This window comes from Pseudophryne corroboree, chromosome 7 (assembly GCF_028390025.1).
Source record: "Pseudophryne corroboree isolate aPseCor3 chromosome 7, aPseCor3.hap2, whole genome shotgun sequence".
In the NCBI taxonomy this organism is placed as follows: Eukaryota; Metazoa; Chordata; class Amphibia; order Anura; family Myobatrachidae; genus Pseudophryne; species Pseudophryne corroboree.
The window spans coordinates 496269804-496289249 of NC_086450.1; the positions used below are offsets into that span (position 1 = coordinate 496269804).

The window sequence follows — 19446 nt, forward strand, 5'->3', positions numbered from 1 at the left end:
GCGCATGCGCATTAAGCGGACAATCGCTGCGATGCGAAGATTTTTACCGAGCGAACAACTCGGAGTGAGGGCCCGTGTACGCACTTTGCGTACAAACGCCGTGATGGTCGTACAAAATACACGTGGTGCGTACACACATAAAGACAAGCTGTGAGCACTTTGCAGATACACGTGTGACTAGATTACACTCATATAACACTAGCAGGGAAAGAGAGACACAACACCAATTTGTATTTCAAAAGACTATGTTGGGATCTGACCCACCAACGGTTCTTTACTAGCAGGGGGTTACAATAATAACAATACAATAAGAAAATGGCTACAGTCAATGGTACATACGTTTGGTTTCGCCTGCGTTTCCCGGTCCGGTCCTCAGTCATCAAGGTAGATGACCTTCAGAGATTTAGAGAGTGACCTGGCCTGCAGCTGTCTATTTATACATTTGTCCAAAACCTAACACAATGAAAACTGTAATCTCTTTGTCCATTGGACACAGGGATGGTCATTTACAGTACAGGAGAGGTCATAGGTCAGTTTGAATAGGTGGGCGATGTCTGGTCCAGGTGCAGTTGCAGATGTTATCCTCTGGGTTCCCGCCGCATATCAAGTGTACAGTAAATACAGTTAATATTTATATTCTGCTCCTGCGCATAACTATTCTCAGGAGCGTGCGATTTTCTGCAAACTAACACCAGAATATTGCTCTTAAAATACCCTACAGCTGGATACCAAACACCACCTTATAACCTTGTTCTGTCCCCTCCTATCCTGTAAAGGTGAATCCCTTTGTTCTGATACCATTTAAACTAGTGTAACTCGCTGGTGTGGTGCAGGGAGACTATGTGTACATTGTGCACTATTTGGATTAAATATGTAATGTGTTTTTATGGCTTTTCTATGCGATTACAAACACTACCGTAATTACTCATACCACGCGCTAATACGCAGGACCGCGGGAGCGACCATACGCAAATTGCGAATATGTGCACGCACGGCAGAACAAGTACGCGCACGGAGGCCATCTGTGTGTAGTTTGTACGTGACGTGTGTACTGCAATATTTTTCGACTTCGACAGATGTTCTGAGTGTGTAGCTTACCAGAGGGGCTTGGTTCCACTGTCCGTTGCTCACCAGTTGTTTTCATAACAAGACTTTGTGGATATGTTCCTATGGATCAGATCAGAGGGGACAACATAATTTAAACTTTAAATAAGGAAGGAATTCTGTACTGTAGGACATGAATCCTGTCCAGCCAGTAGTATTGCAGTAGAGCCTTACTGATTTAATCATGACTAATATTCAGTTAGTGGTCAGACAGAGCTTCTTAAAAAGCCCAGCGAATAGTTAGAAGCAAAGTGATAACCTAACATTAACACGTTGCACTCTGGTTTGGACCTAGCAAGTGCACTGTGCGTGCGTCATTGGCAGTCAATGTTTCATCCTGCATTTTAGACCTTTCTCAAGACCCTTAATTCAAGTGAACCAACCCATAGTGAAGACAACCATGAATCCCATCACAATAGGGAAGTCTAAAATGCAGAATGAAATGTTGACTCGTGTCTTACAAATCGTTACTGGTGGTATGTTCTTAATAAACATTTAATCTTGATTCAACAATAAGTGGTGAGTGACCTATTTATATACAGTTATATTTTGTTGAATGTGTCCGACATCAGTGAGGATGCACCCCACAAGCTGGACTGATTTACACTGAGTGTTGGCTCATTTGCGATCAGTAGAATGTCCAGGTACCCTAACAGAAGGAAGAGAGCGGCACTCCATGGATTTTAACATTTAAATTAGTTATTCGATTTTTTTTTTAATGCAAATTGTGTTTCTTAGGAAAATAAAGGCACAGTAACATATCATCATCAACAGGAACAAAGTATGAACAGGTCGCACAAGAAAAAAACATTTATTATCAGAAGTATAAGACCTTTATAAAAACCTGAAACATGGGAAGATATTCAGGAGGGCACTGTAGACAGTAGCGGATCTTGCCACGGGCAAGCAGGACTTTTGCCCGGGGTGCCGCCTTCCGGAGGGCACCGCACCATGGCAAGATCCGCTACCGCTGTGTCCCCCGCTGTGAAGTGAACTAGACGCTACGCGTCTAGTTTCCCTTCATGGAGAGGACCTTTGCTGTGCAGTGCGCGATGACATCATTGCGCACCGCACACTGCACAGCAAAGGTCCTCTCCACGAAGGGAAACTAGATGCGTAGCGTCTAGTTCCCTTCACAGCGGGGAACCAGCGGGGGACACAGTGGACAGCGGGGGTCACAGCAGTAGCGGATCTTGCCATGGTGCGGCGCCCCCTGGAACGCGGCACCCCGGGCAAAAGCCCTGCTTGCCCGTGGCAAGATCCGCTACTGTCTACAGTCCCCTCCTGAATATCTTCCCATGTTTCAGGTTTTTAAAAAACAAGATTTTACTCACCGGTAAATCTATTTCTCGTAGTCTGTAGTGGATGCTGGGGACTCCGTAAGGACCATGGGGATTAGCGGCTCCGCAGGAGACTGGGCACAACTAAAGAAAGCTTTAGGACTACCTGGTGTGCACTGGCTCCTCCCACTAAGACCCTCCTCCAGACCTCAGTTAGGATGCTGTGCCCGGAAGAGCTGACACAATAAGGAAGGATTTTGAATCCCGGGTAAGACTCATACCAGCCACACCAATCACACCGTATAACTCGTGATACTATACCCAGTTAACAGTATGATAACAACTGAGCCTCTCAACAGATGGCTCAACAATAACCCTTTAGTTAGGCAATAACTATATACGAGTATTGCAGACAATCCGCACTTGGGATGGGCGCCCAGCATCCACTACGGACTACGAGAAATAGATTTACCGGTGAGTAAAATCTTATTTTCTCTAACGTCCTAAGTGGATGCTGGGGACTCCGTAAGGACCATGGGGATTATACCAAAGCCCCCAAACGGGCGGGAGAGTGCGGGTGACTCTGCAGCACCGAATGAGCAAACTCTAGGTCCTCCTCAGCCAAGGTATCAAACTTGTAGACTCTTGCAAGAGTGTTTTAAGCCGACCAAGTAACAGCTCGGCAAATTTGTAAAGCCGAGACCCCTCGGGCAGCCGCCCAAGAAGAGCCCACTTTCCTCGTGGAATGGGCTTTCACAGATTTAGGGTGCGGCAGTCCAGCCGCAGAATGTGCAAGTTGAATCGTGCTACAGATCCAGCGAGCACTAGTCTGCTTAGAAGCAGGAGCACCCAGCTTGTTGGGTGCATACAGGATAAATAGCGAGTCAGTTTTCCTGACTCCAGCCGTCCTGGAAATATATACTTTTCAGGGCCCTGACTACGTCCAGAAAACTCGGAATCCTCCAAGTCCCAAGCAGCCGCAGGCACCACAATAGGTTGGTTCACATGAACAACTGCTACCACCTTAGGAAGGAATTGGGAACGAGTCCTCAATTCTGCCCTATCCATATAAAATACAGATAAGAGCTTTTGACAAAGCCGCCAATTCTGATACACGCCTGGCCGACGCCAAGGCCCACAGCATGACCACTTTCCACGTGAGGTATTTTAGCTCCACGGATTTAAGTGGCTCAACCCAATGCGACTTCAGGAAATCCAACACTACGTTGAGATCCCACGGTGCCACTGGAGGCACAAACGGGGGCTGAATATGCAGCACTCCCTTAACAAAAGTCTGAACTTCAGGCAGTGAAGCCAGTTCTTTTTTTTTTTTGAAGAAAATGTACACAGACGAAATCTGGACCTTAATGGAACCCAATTTTAGGCCCATAGTCACCTCTGACTTGTAGGAAGTGCAGAAAGCGACCTAGCTGAAATTCCTCCTTTGGGGCCTTACTGGCCTCACAGAACGCAACATATTTCCGCCATATGCGGTGATAATGGTTTGCGTTCACTTCTTTCCTAGCTTTAAATAGCGTAGGGATAACTTCCTCCGGAATGCCCTTTTCCTTCAGGATCCGGCGTTCATCCGCCATGCCGTCAAACGCAGCCGCGGTACGTCTTGGAACAGACAGGCCCCCTGCTGCAGCAGGTCCTGTCTGAGCGGCAGAGGCCATGGGTCCTCTGAGATCATTTTTTGGAGTTCTGGGTACCAAGCTCTTCTTGGCCACCCGGAACAATGAGTATAGTTCTTACTCCTCTCCTTCTTATTATTCTCATTACCATGGGTATGAGAGGCAGAGAAGGGAACACATACACCGACTGGTACACCCACTGTGTTACCAGAGCGTCCACAGCTATCGCCTGAGGGTCCCTTGACCTGGCGCAATATCTTTGTAGCTTTTTGTTGAGGCGGGACGCCATCCTGTCCACCTGTGGCCTTTCTCCACGGTGTACAATCATTTGGAAGACTTCTGGATGAAGTCCCACTCTCTCGAGTGGAGGTCGTGTCTGCTGAGAAAGTCTACTTCTCAGTTGTCCACTCCGGGAATGAACACTGCTGACAGTGCTAACACATGATTTTCCGCCCATCGGAGAATCCTTGTGGCTTCTGCCATCGCCATCCTGCTTCTTGTGCCGCCCTGTCGGTTAACATGAGCGACCGCCGTGATGTTGTCTGACTGGGTCAGCACCGGCCGGTGTTGAAGCAGGGGTCTAGCCTGACTTAGGGCATTGTAAATGGCCCATAGTTCCAGAACATTTATGTGTAGGGAAGTCTCCTGACTTTTCCATAGGCCTTGGAAGTTTCTTCCCTGTGTGACTGCCCCCCAGCCTTGAAGGCTGGCATCCGTGGTCACCAGGACCCTGTCCTGTATGCCGAATCTGCGGCCCCCTAGAAGATGAGCACTCTGCAGTCACCACCACAGCGACACCTTGGCCCTTGGAGACAGGGTTATCCGCCGATGCATCTGAGGATGCGACCCGGACCACTTGTCCAACAGATCCCACTGGAAGATCCTTGCATGGGACTTGGCAAATGGAAATTCTTCGTAAGAAGCTACCATCTTTCCCAAGACTCGCGTGCATACATGCACCGATACCTGTATTTGTATTAGGAGGTCTCAGTCTAGAGACGCCAACTCCTTGGACTTCTCCTCCGGGAGAAACCCTTTTTCTTCTTGTTCTGTGTCCAGAACCATACCCAGGAACAGTAGACGCGTCGTAGGAACCAGCTGCGACTTTGGAATATTCAGAATCCAGCCGTGCTGTTGTAGCACTTCCTGAGATAGTGCTACTCCGACGAACAACTGCTCCCTGGACCTCGCCTTTATAAGGAGATCGTCCAAGTACGGGATAAGTACTTCGGCCATTACCTTGGTAAATACCCTCGTGCCGGGGACAGACCAACGGCAACGTCTGGAATTGGTAATGACAATCCTGTACCACAATCTTGAGGTACACCTGGTGACGAGGGTAAATAGGGACATGCAGGTAAGTATCCTTGATGTCCAGTTATACCCTGAAATTTTCCAGGCTTGCAATAATCGCCCTGAGCGATTCCATTTTGAACTTGAACCTTCGTATATAAGTGTTCAAGGATTTCAATTTTAGAATGGGTCTCACCGAACCGTCTGGTTTCGGTACAACATTTTGGAATAGTAACCCCGGCCTTGTTGAAGGAGGGGTACCTTGATTTCACCTGCTGGAAGTACAGCTTGTGAATCGCCGCCAGTACTACCTTTCTCCGAGGGCAGCAGGCAAGGCTGATGTGAGGCAACGGCGAGGGGGAGTCGTCTCGAACTCAAGCCTGTATCCCTGTGATACTACTTGCAGAACCTAGGGATCCACCTGTGGGCAAGCCCACTGATCCCTGCAATTCCCGAGACGCACCCCCACCACACCTGTCTCCACCTGTGGAGCCCCAGCGTCATGCGGTGGACTCAGAGGAAGCGAGGGAAGATATTTGATCCTGGAACTGGCTGACTGGTGCAGCTTTTTCCTTCTTCCCTTGTCTCTGTGCAGAAAGGAAGCGCCTTTGACCCGCTTGCTTTTCTGAAGCCGAAAGGACTGTACCTGAAAATACGGTGCTTTCTTTAGGCTTTTGTGAGGAAACCTGAGGTAAAAAATTTTCTTCCCAGCTGTTGCTGTGGATACGAGGTCCCAGAGACCATCCCCAAACAATTCCTCACCCTTATAAGGCAGAATCTCCATGTGCCTTTTAAATGCAGCATCACCTGTCCACTGCCGGGTTTCTACTACCCTCCTGGCAGAATGGACATTGCATTAATTCTGGATGCCAGTCGGCAAATATCCCTCTGTGCATCCTTTATATATAAGACAAGGCAATTGCAGGTTTCAGTATATAACCTGAGTGTGTAAATACAGACTTCAGGATCGCCTCCTGCTTTTTATCAGCAGGTTCCTTCAAGGTGGCCGTATCCTAAGACGGCAGTGCCACCTTTTGACAACGTGTGAGCGCCTTATCCACCCTGAGGGATATCTCCCAACGTGACCTATCCTCTGGCGGGAAAGGGTACGCCATCAGTCACTTTTTAGAAATTACCAGTTTCTTATCGGGGGAAACCACGCTTCTTTACACACTTCATTCATTCATCTGATGGGGGAACAAAACACTGGCTGCTTTTTCTCCCCAAAAATAAAACCCCTTTTATGTGGTACTTGGGTTCATGTCAGAAAATGCGTAACACATTTTTCATTGCCGATATCATGTAATGGATGTTCCTAGTGGATTGTGTATATGTCTCAACCTCGTCGACACTGGAGTCAGACTCCGTGTCGACATCTGTGTCTGCCATCTGAGGTAAAGGGCGTTGTTTGAGCCCCTGATGGCCTTTGAGACGCCTGGGCAGGCGCGGGCTGAGAAGCCGGCTGTCCCACAGCTGTTACGTCATCCAGCCTTTTATGTAAGGAGTTGACACTGTCAGTTAATACCTTCCACCTATCCATCCACTCTGGTGTCGGCCCCACAGGGGGCGACATCCCATTTATCGGCCTCTGCTCCGCCTCCACGTATTCCTCATCCAACATGTCGACACAGCCGTACCGACACACCGCACACACACAGGGAATGCTCTGACTGAGGACAGGACCCCACAAAGTCCTTTGGGGAGACCGAGAGAGAGTATGCCAGCACACACCAGAGCGCTATATAATGCAGGGATTAACACTACAACTGAGTGATTTTTCCCCAAATAGCTGCTTGTATACATATATTGCGCCTAAATTTAGTGCCCCCCCCCCTCTCTTTTTAACCCTTTGAGCCTGAAAACTACAGGGGAGAGCCTGGGGAGCTGTCTTCCAGCTGCACTGTGAAGAGAAAATGGCGCCAGTGTGCTGAGGGAGAAGCCCCGCCCCCTTTTCGGCTGACTTTTCTCCCGCTTTTTCTGTGATACTGGCAGGGGTAATTTTACATCTATATAGCCTCTAGGACTATATATGATGTAGATTTGCCAGCCAAGGTGTTATTTATTGCCCTCAGGGCGCCCCCCCCCCAGCGCCCTGCACCCATCAGTGACCGAAGTGTGAGGTGTACATGAGGAGCAATGGCGCACAGCTACAGTGCTGTGCGCTACCTTGGTGAAGACCGAAGTCTTCTGCCGCCGATTTTCCGGATCTCTTCGTGCTTCTGGCCCTGTAAGGGGGACGGCGGCGCGGCTCCGGGAACGAACACCAAGGTCGGGTCCTGCGGTCGATCCCTCTGGAGCTAATGGTGTCCAGTAGCCTAAGAAGCCCAAACTACCACCTGTTAGGTAGGTTCGCTTCTTCTCCCCTTAGTCCCTCGCTGCAGTGAGTCTGTTGCCAGCAGATCTCACTGAAAATAAAAAACCTAAATATACTTTCTTTCTAGGTGCTCAGGAGAGCCCCTAGTGTGCATCCAGCTCGGCCGGGCACAATAATCTAACTGAGGTCTGGAGGAGGGTCTTAGTGGGAGGAGCCAGTGCACACCAGGTAGTCCTAAAGCTTTCTCTAGTTGTGCCCAGTCTCCTGCGGAGCCGCTAATCCCCATGGTCCTTACGGAGTCCCCAGCATCCACTTAGGACGTTAAAGAAAGGTCTTATACTTCTGATAATAAATGTTTTTTTCCTGTTTTTCGACCTGTTCATACTTTGTTCCTGTTGATGATCCCGCCCGGAGCGCCAAAAGGGCAAGAACCGGCCCTGACTGTAGACACTGTCGAGACGTTATGGGTAGAAATTGCATGCGGGGAAAAAGGAATAAAAAAAGTTAGTATTGGGTGTATGCTATAAGCCGCCTGGTATCAACGCATCTGATGAGGAATTGTTACTGAAGCAAATTGAAAGAGCAGCAGGAGTAGGAGACATAGTAGTGATGGGAGATTTTAACTATCCGTAGATTAACTGGAAAAACGATTCATGTGATACTGCTAGGGGCAATATGTTTTTAAACACAGTAAATGATAACTACTTATTTCAACTAATTAAAGAACCTACCAGGTACAATGCAGTCTTAGACCTGGTATTAACAAACAATGGGGAATTGGTATCAGGTATTACAGTAGGGGAACCCATAGGAAACAGCGACCACAATATGGTCACATTCAATATCAGTTTTCATAAACAGTCCTATACTGGCTCAACTAGGACTCTAAACTTTAGCAAAGCCAACTTTGAAATGATGAGGGAAGCGTTAAGGGTTATTGAATGGGAAGGTTTGTTTCTAGGATTAAATACTACGGAGAAATGGGATGTATTAAAATCACTACTAGCTGAAAATACTCTCAAATTTATCCCTACGAGCCGAAAGAAAAGAAAGAATAAAAATCATAAACCGATGTGGCTTACCAAAAAGATAAAGGTACTTATGGGTAAGAAAAGGCGAGCATTAAAAAAATACAAATCTGACAGGAATGCTGAGTCATTTCGGCACTATAAGGACTGTAACAAAATATGCAAATAAGAAATAAGAGCGGTTAAAGTAGAAACTGAAAAACTAGTAGCAAAGGAAAGCAAAGAGAATCCCCCCCCCAAAATCTTTAAATATATCAATAGCAAGAGATTAAAAAAGGGAGTATATAGGCCCTTTAAAAGATAAGTTGGGAGTCTTAATCAAAAATGATAATGACATAACGGACACACTAAATTAGTTTTTTTCAACAGTATTACAAGAGAGGACCAAATTCAGGGACTAAATCACAATCACAATAATGAGAATATCCCGCTGATAGGTACTTATTTAAGTGAGGAGGAAGTCTGTGACCGATTAAAACATTTAAAGATTAATAAGTCACCGGGTCCCGATGGAGTTCACCCAAGGGTTCTAATGGAGCTTCACTCTGAACTTGCAAAACCGCTATTTTTGATCTTTAAAGATTCAGTTATATCTGGTATGGTGTTATGCACACCAGTGCCTGCAGGAATGTACTGGTGTTTGAACTGTTATGCACACCAAATGGACTCACAGACAGACTGGGGAATATGACATAACGTACACAGAAGGTGATAGGGTAACAAAATACACACAAAGTGAACAGAGAAGCCCAGAGGCTAAGGAACTGGGTATCTCCCTTGTATAAGAAATGCTCAGATGAGAAAAGCAAGATGTTGTGTTTTAATACATAGAGAACCCGAAATGCTGTTGCTAAGGGCAACAGCAAAACCCTAAAGGGTTACCAACGGGTGTGGCAGTAAACTCCTTGGTCAGAGATGGAATGATAGACACAAGGAGAGTCTCCACAATCCTAATTCTTACTTGCAGTGCACAGGTTCAGCTTACTGCCACTAAACTGACCCCTGACACCTAGCACAGTGAGACAGGATTAGACAGGCAAGTCATAGAATACAGCCGCAAACTTGCTAAGTTCACAGAGTAGTAACAGAACCCCAGCAAGCTAAACGACTGACTCCAGTTTTACTGTTAGGTCTGGATTGGCAGAGTGTAATACCAAATCCCCAGGCCTATTTGCAGTAAGCAACAAACAAATACAAAGCTACACAGTACTGGCTAACTTTCAGAAACTGACTAACCAACAAAGATTCAGCAGCATCTGTTTAACCTGGAAAGAGGCCTTATAAAGCAGGTGCTGTCCACGCCCCACTCAGACCTCACAGACTGTGAGCACAAAAAACAGCACCGGATCCCCTGCCGTGCACAGAGCCTATAACCACTGCACAGCAAAAGACCCGAACCGGAGTATCAGCTGCGCTCAGGTTACTCCGCTAGCACTTGTCTCCCGGTTGCCATGACGACGTGGCAGCACAGGGCAGGAGACCCTAACAGTACCCCCCCTCTGACGAGGGGTCAAAGAACCCCTACCACCGGGTTTATCGGGGAACTGCGAGAAGAAAGAGCGTATCAGTCTGGGGGCATGAAGATCACAACTGCGCACCCACGACCGCTCCTCCGGGCCATACCCCTTCCAGTGCACCAAAAATGACAGCCGACCCCGAACCATCTTGGAGTCAAGAATCCTTTCAACAACAAACTCCCTCTGGCCACGTATCAGAAGAGGGGAAGGTCTTCCACTGGAAGAAGGATTACTAATCGCCCGTTTTAAAAGGGAACAATGAAATGTTTTATTGATACCCAAAGAACGGGGCAGATCTAACTGAAATGCCATCGGATTGATAACCCTGGTGATCTTATAAGGGCCGATGAACCGGGGGCCTAACTTATGAGATGGCTGTCTCAACTTCAAATTCTTGGTAGACAACCAGACGAAGTCTCCTAATTTGAAGCTGCAGGGTCTTTTCCGCTTATCAAAAACCCTTTTGGTCACTAATGACACAGACACAAGGGCTTTCTTCACTTTCCGCCAAATACCACAGAGGAACCACCAGGCGTGGAGTCCAGGGGGTCAAAAGAATTGGCCTTAGGATGATGCCCATACACACAAAGGAAGGGAGAGATCCCTGTAGCAGAGTGAGCCGCGTTGTTATAGGCAAACTCCGCCATGGACAGATGAGCAACCCAGTCAGTCTGACACTTGGAGACATAACACCTGAGGAACTGCTCCAAGGACTGGTTCACCCTTTCAGTCTGCCCATTAGACTGCGGATGGTAGCCTGACGACAAGCTGACAGAAATCTGGAGATCGGAACAAAATGCCCTCCAGAATTTGGCCACAAACTGGGATCCGCGGTCAGAGACCACATCAAGTGGCAACCCGTGGAGACGCACAACATGCAGCATAAATAATTCAGACAGGCGTCTGGCCGATGGCAGCCCAACCAGTGGAACGAAGTGCGCCATCTTCGAAAACCTGTCAACGACAACCCAGATGGCTGTCATCCCCGAGGATTTGGGCAAGTCCACCACAAAATCCATTGAAATGTGGGTCCATGGTTTAGATGGGATAGAGAGTGGATGTAATGGGCCAACAGGAACCCCTCTAGGAGTCTTATTTCGGGCACAGATGTCACATGCCCGAACCCACTGATCCACATCCTTAGCCACCGAGGGCCACCACACCGCCCTAGATAGCAACTCCCTGAGTTCTGGCAATACCCGGGTGACCTGCCGACTTCTTGGCATGGAATTCCAGGAACACTCGCTGTCTTAACCTAGGAGGCACAAACAAAAGACCTACCGGAAGGTCTGGAGCAGCCTGCTCCTGTACTCTAAGGACTAATGATAAGAGGTCCTGGGTAATGCCCACTTTAATACATGATGGGGAAACAATGGGCAACGGCTCCTCGGTGGTCTCCTGGATTGGAGCAAAACTCCGCGAGAGCGCATCAGCCTTGATGTTTTTTGACCCAGGGCGAAATGTTATCAAAAAATTAAAGCGAGCAAAAAACAAAGCCCATCGTGCCTGCCTGGCATTGAGACGCTTCGCTGACTCTAAATATGCCAGATTCTTATGGTCAGTGAGAATTGAGACCACAAACTTAGCCCCCTCAAGCCAGTGTCTCCACTCCTCGAGTGCATCCTTAATAGCCAACAATTCCCGGTTACCCACGTCATAATTCATCTCGGCAGGCGAAAATTTACGGGAAAAGTAAGCACAGGGATGAAGGCGATTATCAGACACTCCCATCTGAGAAAGCACTGCCCCAATACCCATCTCAGAGGCATCCACCTCCACCACAAAAGGACGCTCTGGATCTGGGTGTCGCAGCACCTTGGCCGATACAAATGCCCTTTTGAGACGGGCAAAAGCCGCTTTAGCCTCACAAGACCAGTGAGCAACATCCGCACCTTTCTTAGTGAGTGCCACCAAGGGCGCCACTATAGACGAAAATCCAGCGATAAATCGTCTATAAAAATTCGCAAAGCCCAGGAAATGCTGAAGCGCCTTCAAACTAGTGGGCTGCACCCAATTCAGGACTGCCTGTACCTTGGAACCCTCCATTTGGAAACCTTCTGGGGAGATAATATATCCTAGAAATGCGATTTGCTGAACTTCAAATTCGCACTTCTCCAGCTTCGCCCCAAGCCGGTGGTCTCTGAGTTTCTGGAGGACTAAGCGTACATGCTTCCGATGTTCCTCCAGGGAATGGGAGAAGATTAGGATGTCATCTAAGTATACAACTAAGAATCTATCCAAATATTCCCTGAGCACATCATTCATGAAATCCTGGAAGACTGCCGGGGCATTACAGAGCCCAAAAGGCATCACCAAATATTCATAATGCCCTGAGTGGGTATTAAAGGCAGTCTTCCATTCATCCCCCTCTCTTATTCGGATTAGATTGTACGCACCGCGTAGGTCAATCTTAGAAAAAATGGTGGCAGTACGAAGCTGGTCAAACAAGACCGAAATGAGAGGCAGTGGGTATGAGTTTTTAATCGTGATACGGTTCAATTCCCTGAAGTCGATGCAGGGTCGCAACGAACCGTCCTTTTTACCCACGAAGAAGAACCCCGACCCAACTGGAGACTGTGAAGGTCTGATAAATCCCTTAGCCAAGTTCTCCTGAATGTACTCTGCCATAGCCTGAGTCTCAGGACGTGACAGGGAGTACAACCTGCTCTTGGGAAGCTTAGCATTTGGCAACAAATCAATGGCACAGTCATAGGGGCGATGGGGAGGTAGTACCTCTGCAACTTTTTTGGAGAACACGTCCGCAAAATCTGCATAACACCCTGGCAATCCTGGCAAACTTAGCTGCGAGAGCCTGACTGGAAGGCTCAAGCAACTCCTGAAACAATCAGTACCCCAACTAAGAATCTCCCCAGAGACCCAGTCAAATTGAGGATTGTGGGCCCTTAACCAGGGTAACCCCAACACCAATGGGGCAAAAGTACAGACAGTCACATAAAAGGACAATTTTTCAGAGTGTGTGGCTCCAATAAACAAAGAAATCTGGCTAGTGCAAGAGGTAATTTTACCTTGGTATAATGGTTCCCCGTTTAACCCACAAATCTCAATTTCCGATGCCAAGGGTACTAAGGGAACAGAGTGTTTCAGGGCGAATTGGCGGTCCATAAAAACCCTGTCGGCCCCACTGTCCACAAAGGCCTCAGTCTTGACAGTTTGACCGAGGATCTTCAAGGTCACCGGAATGATAAAAGTCTTCTTGGGAAATTCTGACTTCTGGCCTGACAGGATATTTCCCATCACCCTCAGGCCCTGAAGTTTTCCGGCTTTTCTGGGCATGATACTACCACATGACCTTTATTCCCACAGTACAAACACAACCCCTGCTGTATCCTCCGCGTCTTCTCACGCGAGGAGAGGCGGGTAGCCCCAATCTGCATAGGCTCCTCGGAAAATTCCTCAGAGTCTGAGGTTCCCTTGGGAAGGAAGGAAATCTCAGTCTCCCTTTCAAGCCTACGCTCTCTCAGCCGTCTATCCACCCGGATGGATAACTGCATGAGCTGATCCAAGCTATCAGGCAAGGGATATTGTACCAGTTGGTCCTTTATCTGGTTAGAAAGACCTCTTCGGTACTGGTGTCTCAGGGCTGGGTCATTCCACTGGGTATCATGGGTCAACCTCCGAAACTCCGTACAGTAAACCTCAACTGGCCTTCGCCCTTGCTTAAGGATCGAAATCTGAGCCTCGGCTGAGGCCGTCTTGTCAGGGTCATCATACAACATGCCCAGTGCCGTAAAAAAAGCATCAACACTTTTAAGCGACGGACAGTCAGGCTGCAACCCATATGCCCAGACCTGTGGGTCTCCTTGTAGCAAGGAAATCACTATGCCCACCCGCTGAATTTCCGACCCAGAAGACTGAGGCCTAAGCCGGAAGTATAGCTTGCAGCTCTCCTTGAAACAAAAGAACTGCGAGCGATCTCCAGAAAAACGATCCGGGAGATTTACTTTCGGCTCCTTAACCCCTGCAGGTGCTGCTGCTGCGGGAGCTCCGCCAGCAGCCTGGGAGGTGTGCATTTTAATGGACAGATCATTAAATTGTCGAGTCAGGACCTGCACCTGATCGACCACCTGTTGCAACGTATTTTGAGGGGTATGCTCCATATTCCCACAAAATTTCAACAGGAGTATTAGGCTGCTGAATATGTTATGCACACCAGTGCCTGCAGGAATGTACTGGTGTTTGAACTGTTATGCACACCAAATGGACTCACAGACAGACTGGGGAATATGACATAACGTACACAGAAGGTGAAAGGGTAACAAAATACACACAAAGTGAACAGAGAAGCCCAGAGGCTACGGAACTGGGTATCTCCCTTGTATAAGAAATGCTCAGATGGGAAAAGCAAGATGTTGTGTTTTAATACATAGAGAACCCGAAATGCTGTTGCTAAGGGCAACAGCAAAACCCTAAAGGGTTACCAACGGGTGTGGCAGTAAACTCCTTGGTCAGAGATGGAATGATAGACACAAGGAGAGTCTCCACAATCCTAATTCTCACTTGCAGTGCACAGGTTCAGCTTACTGCCACTAAACTGACCCCTGACACCTAGCACAGTGAGACAGGATTAGACAGGCAAGTCTTAGAATACAGCCGCAAACTTGCTAAGTTCACAGAGTAGTAACAGAACCCCAGCAAGCTAAACGACTGACTCCAGTCTTACTGCTAGGTCTGGATTGGCAGAGTGTAATACCAAATCCCCAGGCCTATTTGCAGTAAGCAACAAACAAATACAAAGCTACACAGTACTGGCTAACTTTCAGAAACTGACTAACCAACAAAGATTCAGCAGCATCTGTTTAACCTGGAAAGAGGCCTTATAAAGCAGGTGCTGTCCACGCCCCACTCAGACCTCACAGACTGTGAGCACAAAAACCAGCACCGGATCCCCTGCCGTGCACAGAGCCTATAACCACTGCACAGCAAAAGACCCGAACCGGAGTATCAGCTGCGCTCAGGTTACTCCGCTAGCACTTGTCTCCCGCTTGCCATGACGACGTGGCAGCACAGGGCAGGAGACCCTAACATATGGTTCCCAAAGACTGGCGTATAGCGGAAGTAGTGCCTATATTCAAAAAGGGAAGTAAAGCTGAACCGGGTAATTATAGACCAGTTAGTCTTACATCTATAGTGGGGACAGTATTGGAAGGTATTCTAAGGGAAAGTATTCAGAAGTTCCTTGAAACCAATAAGGTAATTAAAAGAATCAACATGGATTTGTGAAGGACAGATCCTGTCAAACCAACTTTCTTTGCTTTTACGAAACAGTAAGTGCAAACCTCGATCAGGGTAAGGAGGTGGATGTAATCTTTTTAGACTTTGCCAAAGCTTTCGACACAGTACCACACATGCGACTTATCTACAAGCTACAAGAAACAGGGCTAGGAAGCACAATATGCACTTGAGTCAAAGATTTGTTAGATAATAGGGAGCAGCGCGTTGTGGTTAATGGGTCCTTTTCATATTGGATTAAAGTACTAAGTGGTGTGCCGCAAAGGCTCGGTACTAGGACCGCTATTGTTCAACATTTTCATTAACGTCCTAACAGAAGGTCTAGAGAGCATGGTGTAAATTTTTGCAGATGATACCAAATTGTGTAAGGCTATAAATACGGAGGAGGATGCTGAGTGTCTTCAGAACGACTGAGTTAAATTAGAAGCATGGGCAGCCAAATGGAAAATGTGCGTCAATACAGACAAGTGTAAGGCAATGCACTGTGGTAGCAAGAACTAAAATAACACCTACATACTAAATGGGGTAAAATTAGGGGATTCTGTACTGGAAAAGGAATTAGGTGTTCTCATAGATAGCAAATTAAGCAGCAGTACCCAATGTAGGATTGCAGCAAAGAAGGCTAATAAGATATTAGCATGTATAAAACGGGGAATCGATGCTAGGGACGAGAGTGTTATACTCCCGTTATATAAATCACTAGTGAGGCCACACCTTGAATACTGTGTACAATTCTGGGCACCATACTACAAAAAGGATATCATGGAGCTTGAAAAGGTTCAGAGGCGGGCGACCAAACTAATTAAGGGCATGAAGATGCTGGAATACGAGGAAAGGCTTGCAAAGCTAGACATGTTTACACTGGAAAAGAGGAGACTAAGAGGGGACATGATCAACATCTAAAAATATATAAGTGGACAATACACAGACCTGGCGCGAGACCTGTTTTTGGTTTGATCAACAAAGAGGACTCGGGGACACTCGCTTAGGTTAGAGGATAAGAGATTCTGCACATCACGGCGTAAAGGCTTTTTCACGGTAAGGACAATATGTGTTTGGAATTCCCTGCCTGAGGGAGTTGTAATGGCGGACTCATTCAACACCTTTAAGAATGGGTTAGATAAATTCCTATTGGATAAAGATATTCAGGGTTATGGTGCGTAGTCACGCATTATAGTTAATATAACTAGTCCTAACATAAAAATAACTAGTCCTATAATAGGACTGCATAGGAGACCACAAATAGGTTGAACTCGATGGACAATTGTCTTTTTTCAACCTTAGTTACTATGTTACTGTACTTACTTGGCAAGCGAGGGAGGGCGCCACTGGGGCCCTCCAGAGGATCAGCTTCCTGGCTAGACGGGTGAGGATCCACCTGGCGTCGGTGGCTGGGACTCCGTTCTGTGAAAAAAAACATTATTTTAAATGCAGGGTTATGGTGCATAGTCACGCACTATAGTTACTATAAAAAGAGGAATAAAACGCAACAGCTGACATCAGCATCAGTCAAAATTTTAGACCAAATTAACCTGCTCAGGAGACCACAAATAGGTTGAACTCGATGGACAAATTGTCTTTTCAACCTCAGATACTATGTTACCTAAATACAGAGGAAGTACTGTATCAGAGAGCACATTGAATAGTGAACACCAGCACTGATTATGACAATAAAGCAAAGGAGATAAAATATAACAAGGCATAAGGACAAAGGAAGGGGGGGGGGGGGGGTCCAGGGTGATACGCTTGAAAGTTGATAGAATACAGGGAAGATGAATAGGATAAAGAGTGAAAAGGTGATGGTCTCTGTCTCAGGATAGATGACGGGGAAAGGAATTGTTTACTGACATAAGGAACCTGTACAGTCATACAATGGAATGTCACTGAGAGAAGATAGTGTAAATTACGGTTGTGTTATAGGAACAAAGGGGGCCGACGTTGAGGATGAGGCATTGTCCCGGGGGGGGGGGGGGGGGAGGTGCTGGGAGGGTATGTCATAGGTCTTATAATCCTCAGACTCCTTAAATCTGAACCATTCATACCATGCCATTATGAAATCTGCTGTTTAAAACAGAAATGGTGGGGTCAAGTTCTCCATTGTCATATAAAGATCATTCATCTGGAGCCACTAAGATATGGATGGAGTGGATTTGGATCTCCAAAGACAGTGCATTAACATTTTTGCTGTGTTCGCAAGATATATTAATACAAGACATATTCATTAACATTATTAATATTAATTATATTTAGGAGCCAAAACTCGGCGGTAAGAGGAAGTTACAGTAATTATTTCTGAAAATGTCCTCAACGTGAGCCAAACGTTTGGCAACAGCGAGCAATGACACGAGATATGAAGATATATACTGGGTGCAAGGCCAGCAAACATCCAAAAGATGCTTGAGAATGGTAGAAATTATTTTATATTGTGTTTCCAGAACTAACCAAGCTGGAGGATGCATGGGTATAGCTAAATATCTGAGACCACTGTTCATCAGAAAGTTCCATTCCCAACTCTGTGTGCCACATGTGAGAGCGAGGGTGACAAACTATGGGTCTAATTCAGACCTGATCGCAGCAAAATCTTTCTCTAATGGGCAAAACCATGTGCACTGCAGGGGGGGGGCAGATGTAACATGTGCAGAGAGAGTTATACTTGAGTGGGTTATATTGTTTCTGTGCAGGGTAAATACTGGCTGCTTTATTTTTACACTGTAATTTAGATTTCATTTTGAACACACCTCACCCAAATCTAACTCTCTCTGCACATGTTATATCTGCAGTGCAGATGGCTTTGCCCATTAGAGAAAAAAATTGCTGCTGCTATCAGGTCTGAATTAGGCCCCGTGTACTGTAAGCAGAGTTTGTAGATGTCAAAATCAAATGTTTGGGAGGGGTTTTAGCTTTGCAGAAGGACTCAAGTGGCAAGGTAAGCCAATGAACCAAGTTAAAATGTGGTAAGGAGAGAATAAAATGTGTCATTTGAAGGTATATCCAGATGGATTGTGAGGAAAGGCAGAGAGTGCACCATTTACCCTGACCCTTGCTGAGGGAGAACTACAGTACATCTATTCTCTAAGTGTGTCACACAGCTGCTCCACTGTAAATCTGCAGACTGTACCCCACTGCGTTCACATAAATAATATAAGCACTGTGACTCCGCAGTCTGAGTTGCGAAAAAAGTAAAAAATAGTTTTCTTTTTTATTCTTTTTTTTGCACTGTGCTATACCCCAGTTGTCATTTGTGAAAAGCTTTTAAAAAGCTTGAACAGTTTTAAAAAAAGAGTTCTTTATTTGTACAACCTGTGTGTGCTGTACCCCACTGTGACTTTTTCACATAAATACAAGTGGTGTTATTCCCCACAGTGTGAGTTGTCATTTGCGAAAAAAAGTAAAAATAAATGTTGATCCAACCTGCAGTTTCCCGATGGTCGAGAAATTGCTCATGCGCAACACCCTCTGTTTCTTCCCTGTTTTCTGTTTGTGCAGGTAAAATAACACATAACCATACCTCCCAACTGTCCCTATTTCAGGAGGACAGTCCCACTATTTGGACACTGTCCTGCTGTCCCTCATCTATATATACAGTACATAATTCCTGAACAGCCCCCTTTAAAAGAGAGAAAGCAAAAGTATGTCTCATTTTTATTTATAAATAGACCCCTATACATCTAAAACGTCTACTTATGGTTTTCTCCTGGTATCTTCTGCCAGTACTCTGAAAAATAACTTTCCATGGATTATGGTATTAGTCTAGTGACCCTCTTATTACGATGTGTGACTGAATTGGTAGTTTGTGTACAGGTTGAGTCTCCTATATCCGAATTGCTTGAGACTAGAAGTATTTTGGGTATCGGATTTTTCTGTAGTTTGGAATACTTGCATTACATAATGAGATATCTTGGGGATGGGACACAGAAATGCATTTATGTTTCATATTTACCTAATAGGTCATGTTATACAATATTCTTAATAATTTTGTGCAATAAAACAACATTATTGTACCATCAGAAAGCAAAGGTGCCACTA

General features: G+C 46.4%; 1 protein-coding gene across 1 annotated transcript in view; it reads right to left on the reverse strand.

Moving 5' to 3' along the window:
- The window catches only part of LOC134943919 (NACHT, LRR and PYD domains-containing protein 1a-like), a 330645-nt gene that overhangs the window by 261275 nt on the left and 49924 nt on the right, over positions 1-19446 (reverse strand). The window contains exons 3-4 of the mRNA XM_063932485.1: positions 16726-16824; positions 1099-1167 (exon numbers count right to left, since the gene is read on the reverse strand). Coding sequence (XP_063788555.1) covers positions 1099-1167; positions 16726-16824 — 168 coding nt within the window. The remainder of the gene's footprint in view (positions 1-1098; positions 1168-16725; positions 16825-19446) is intronic.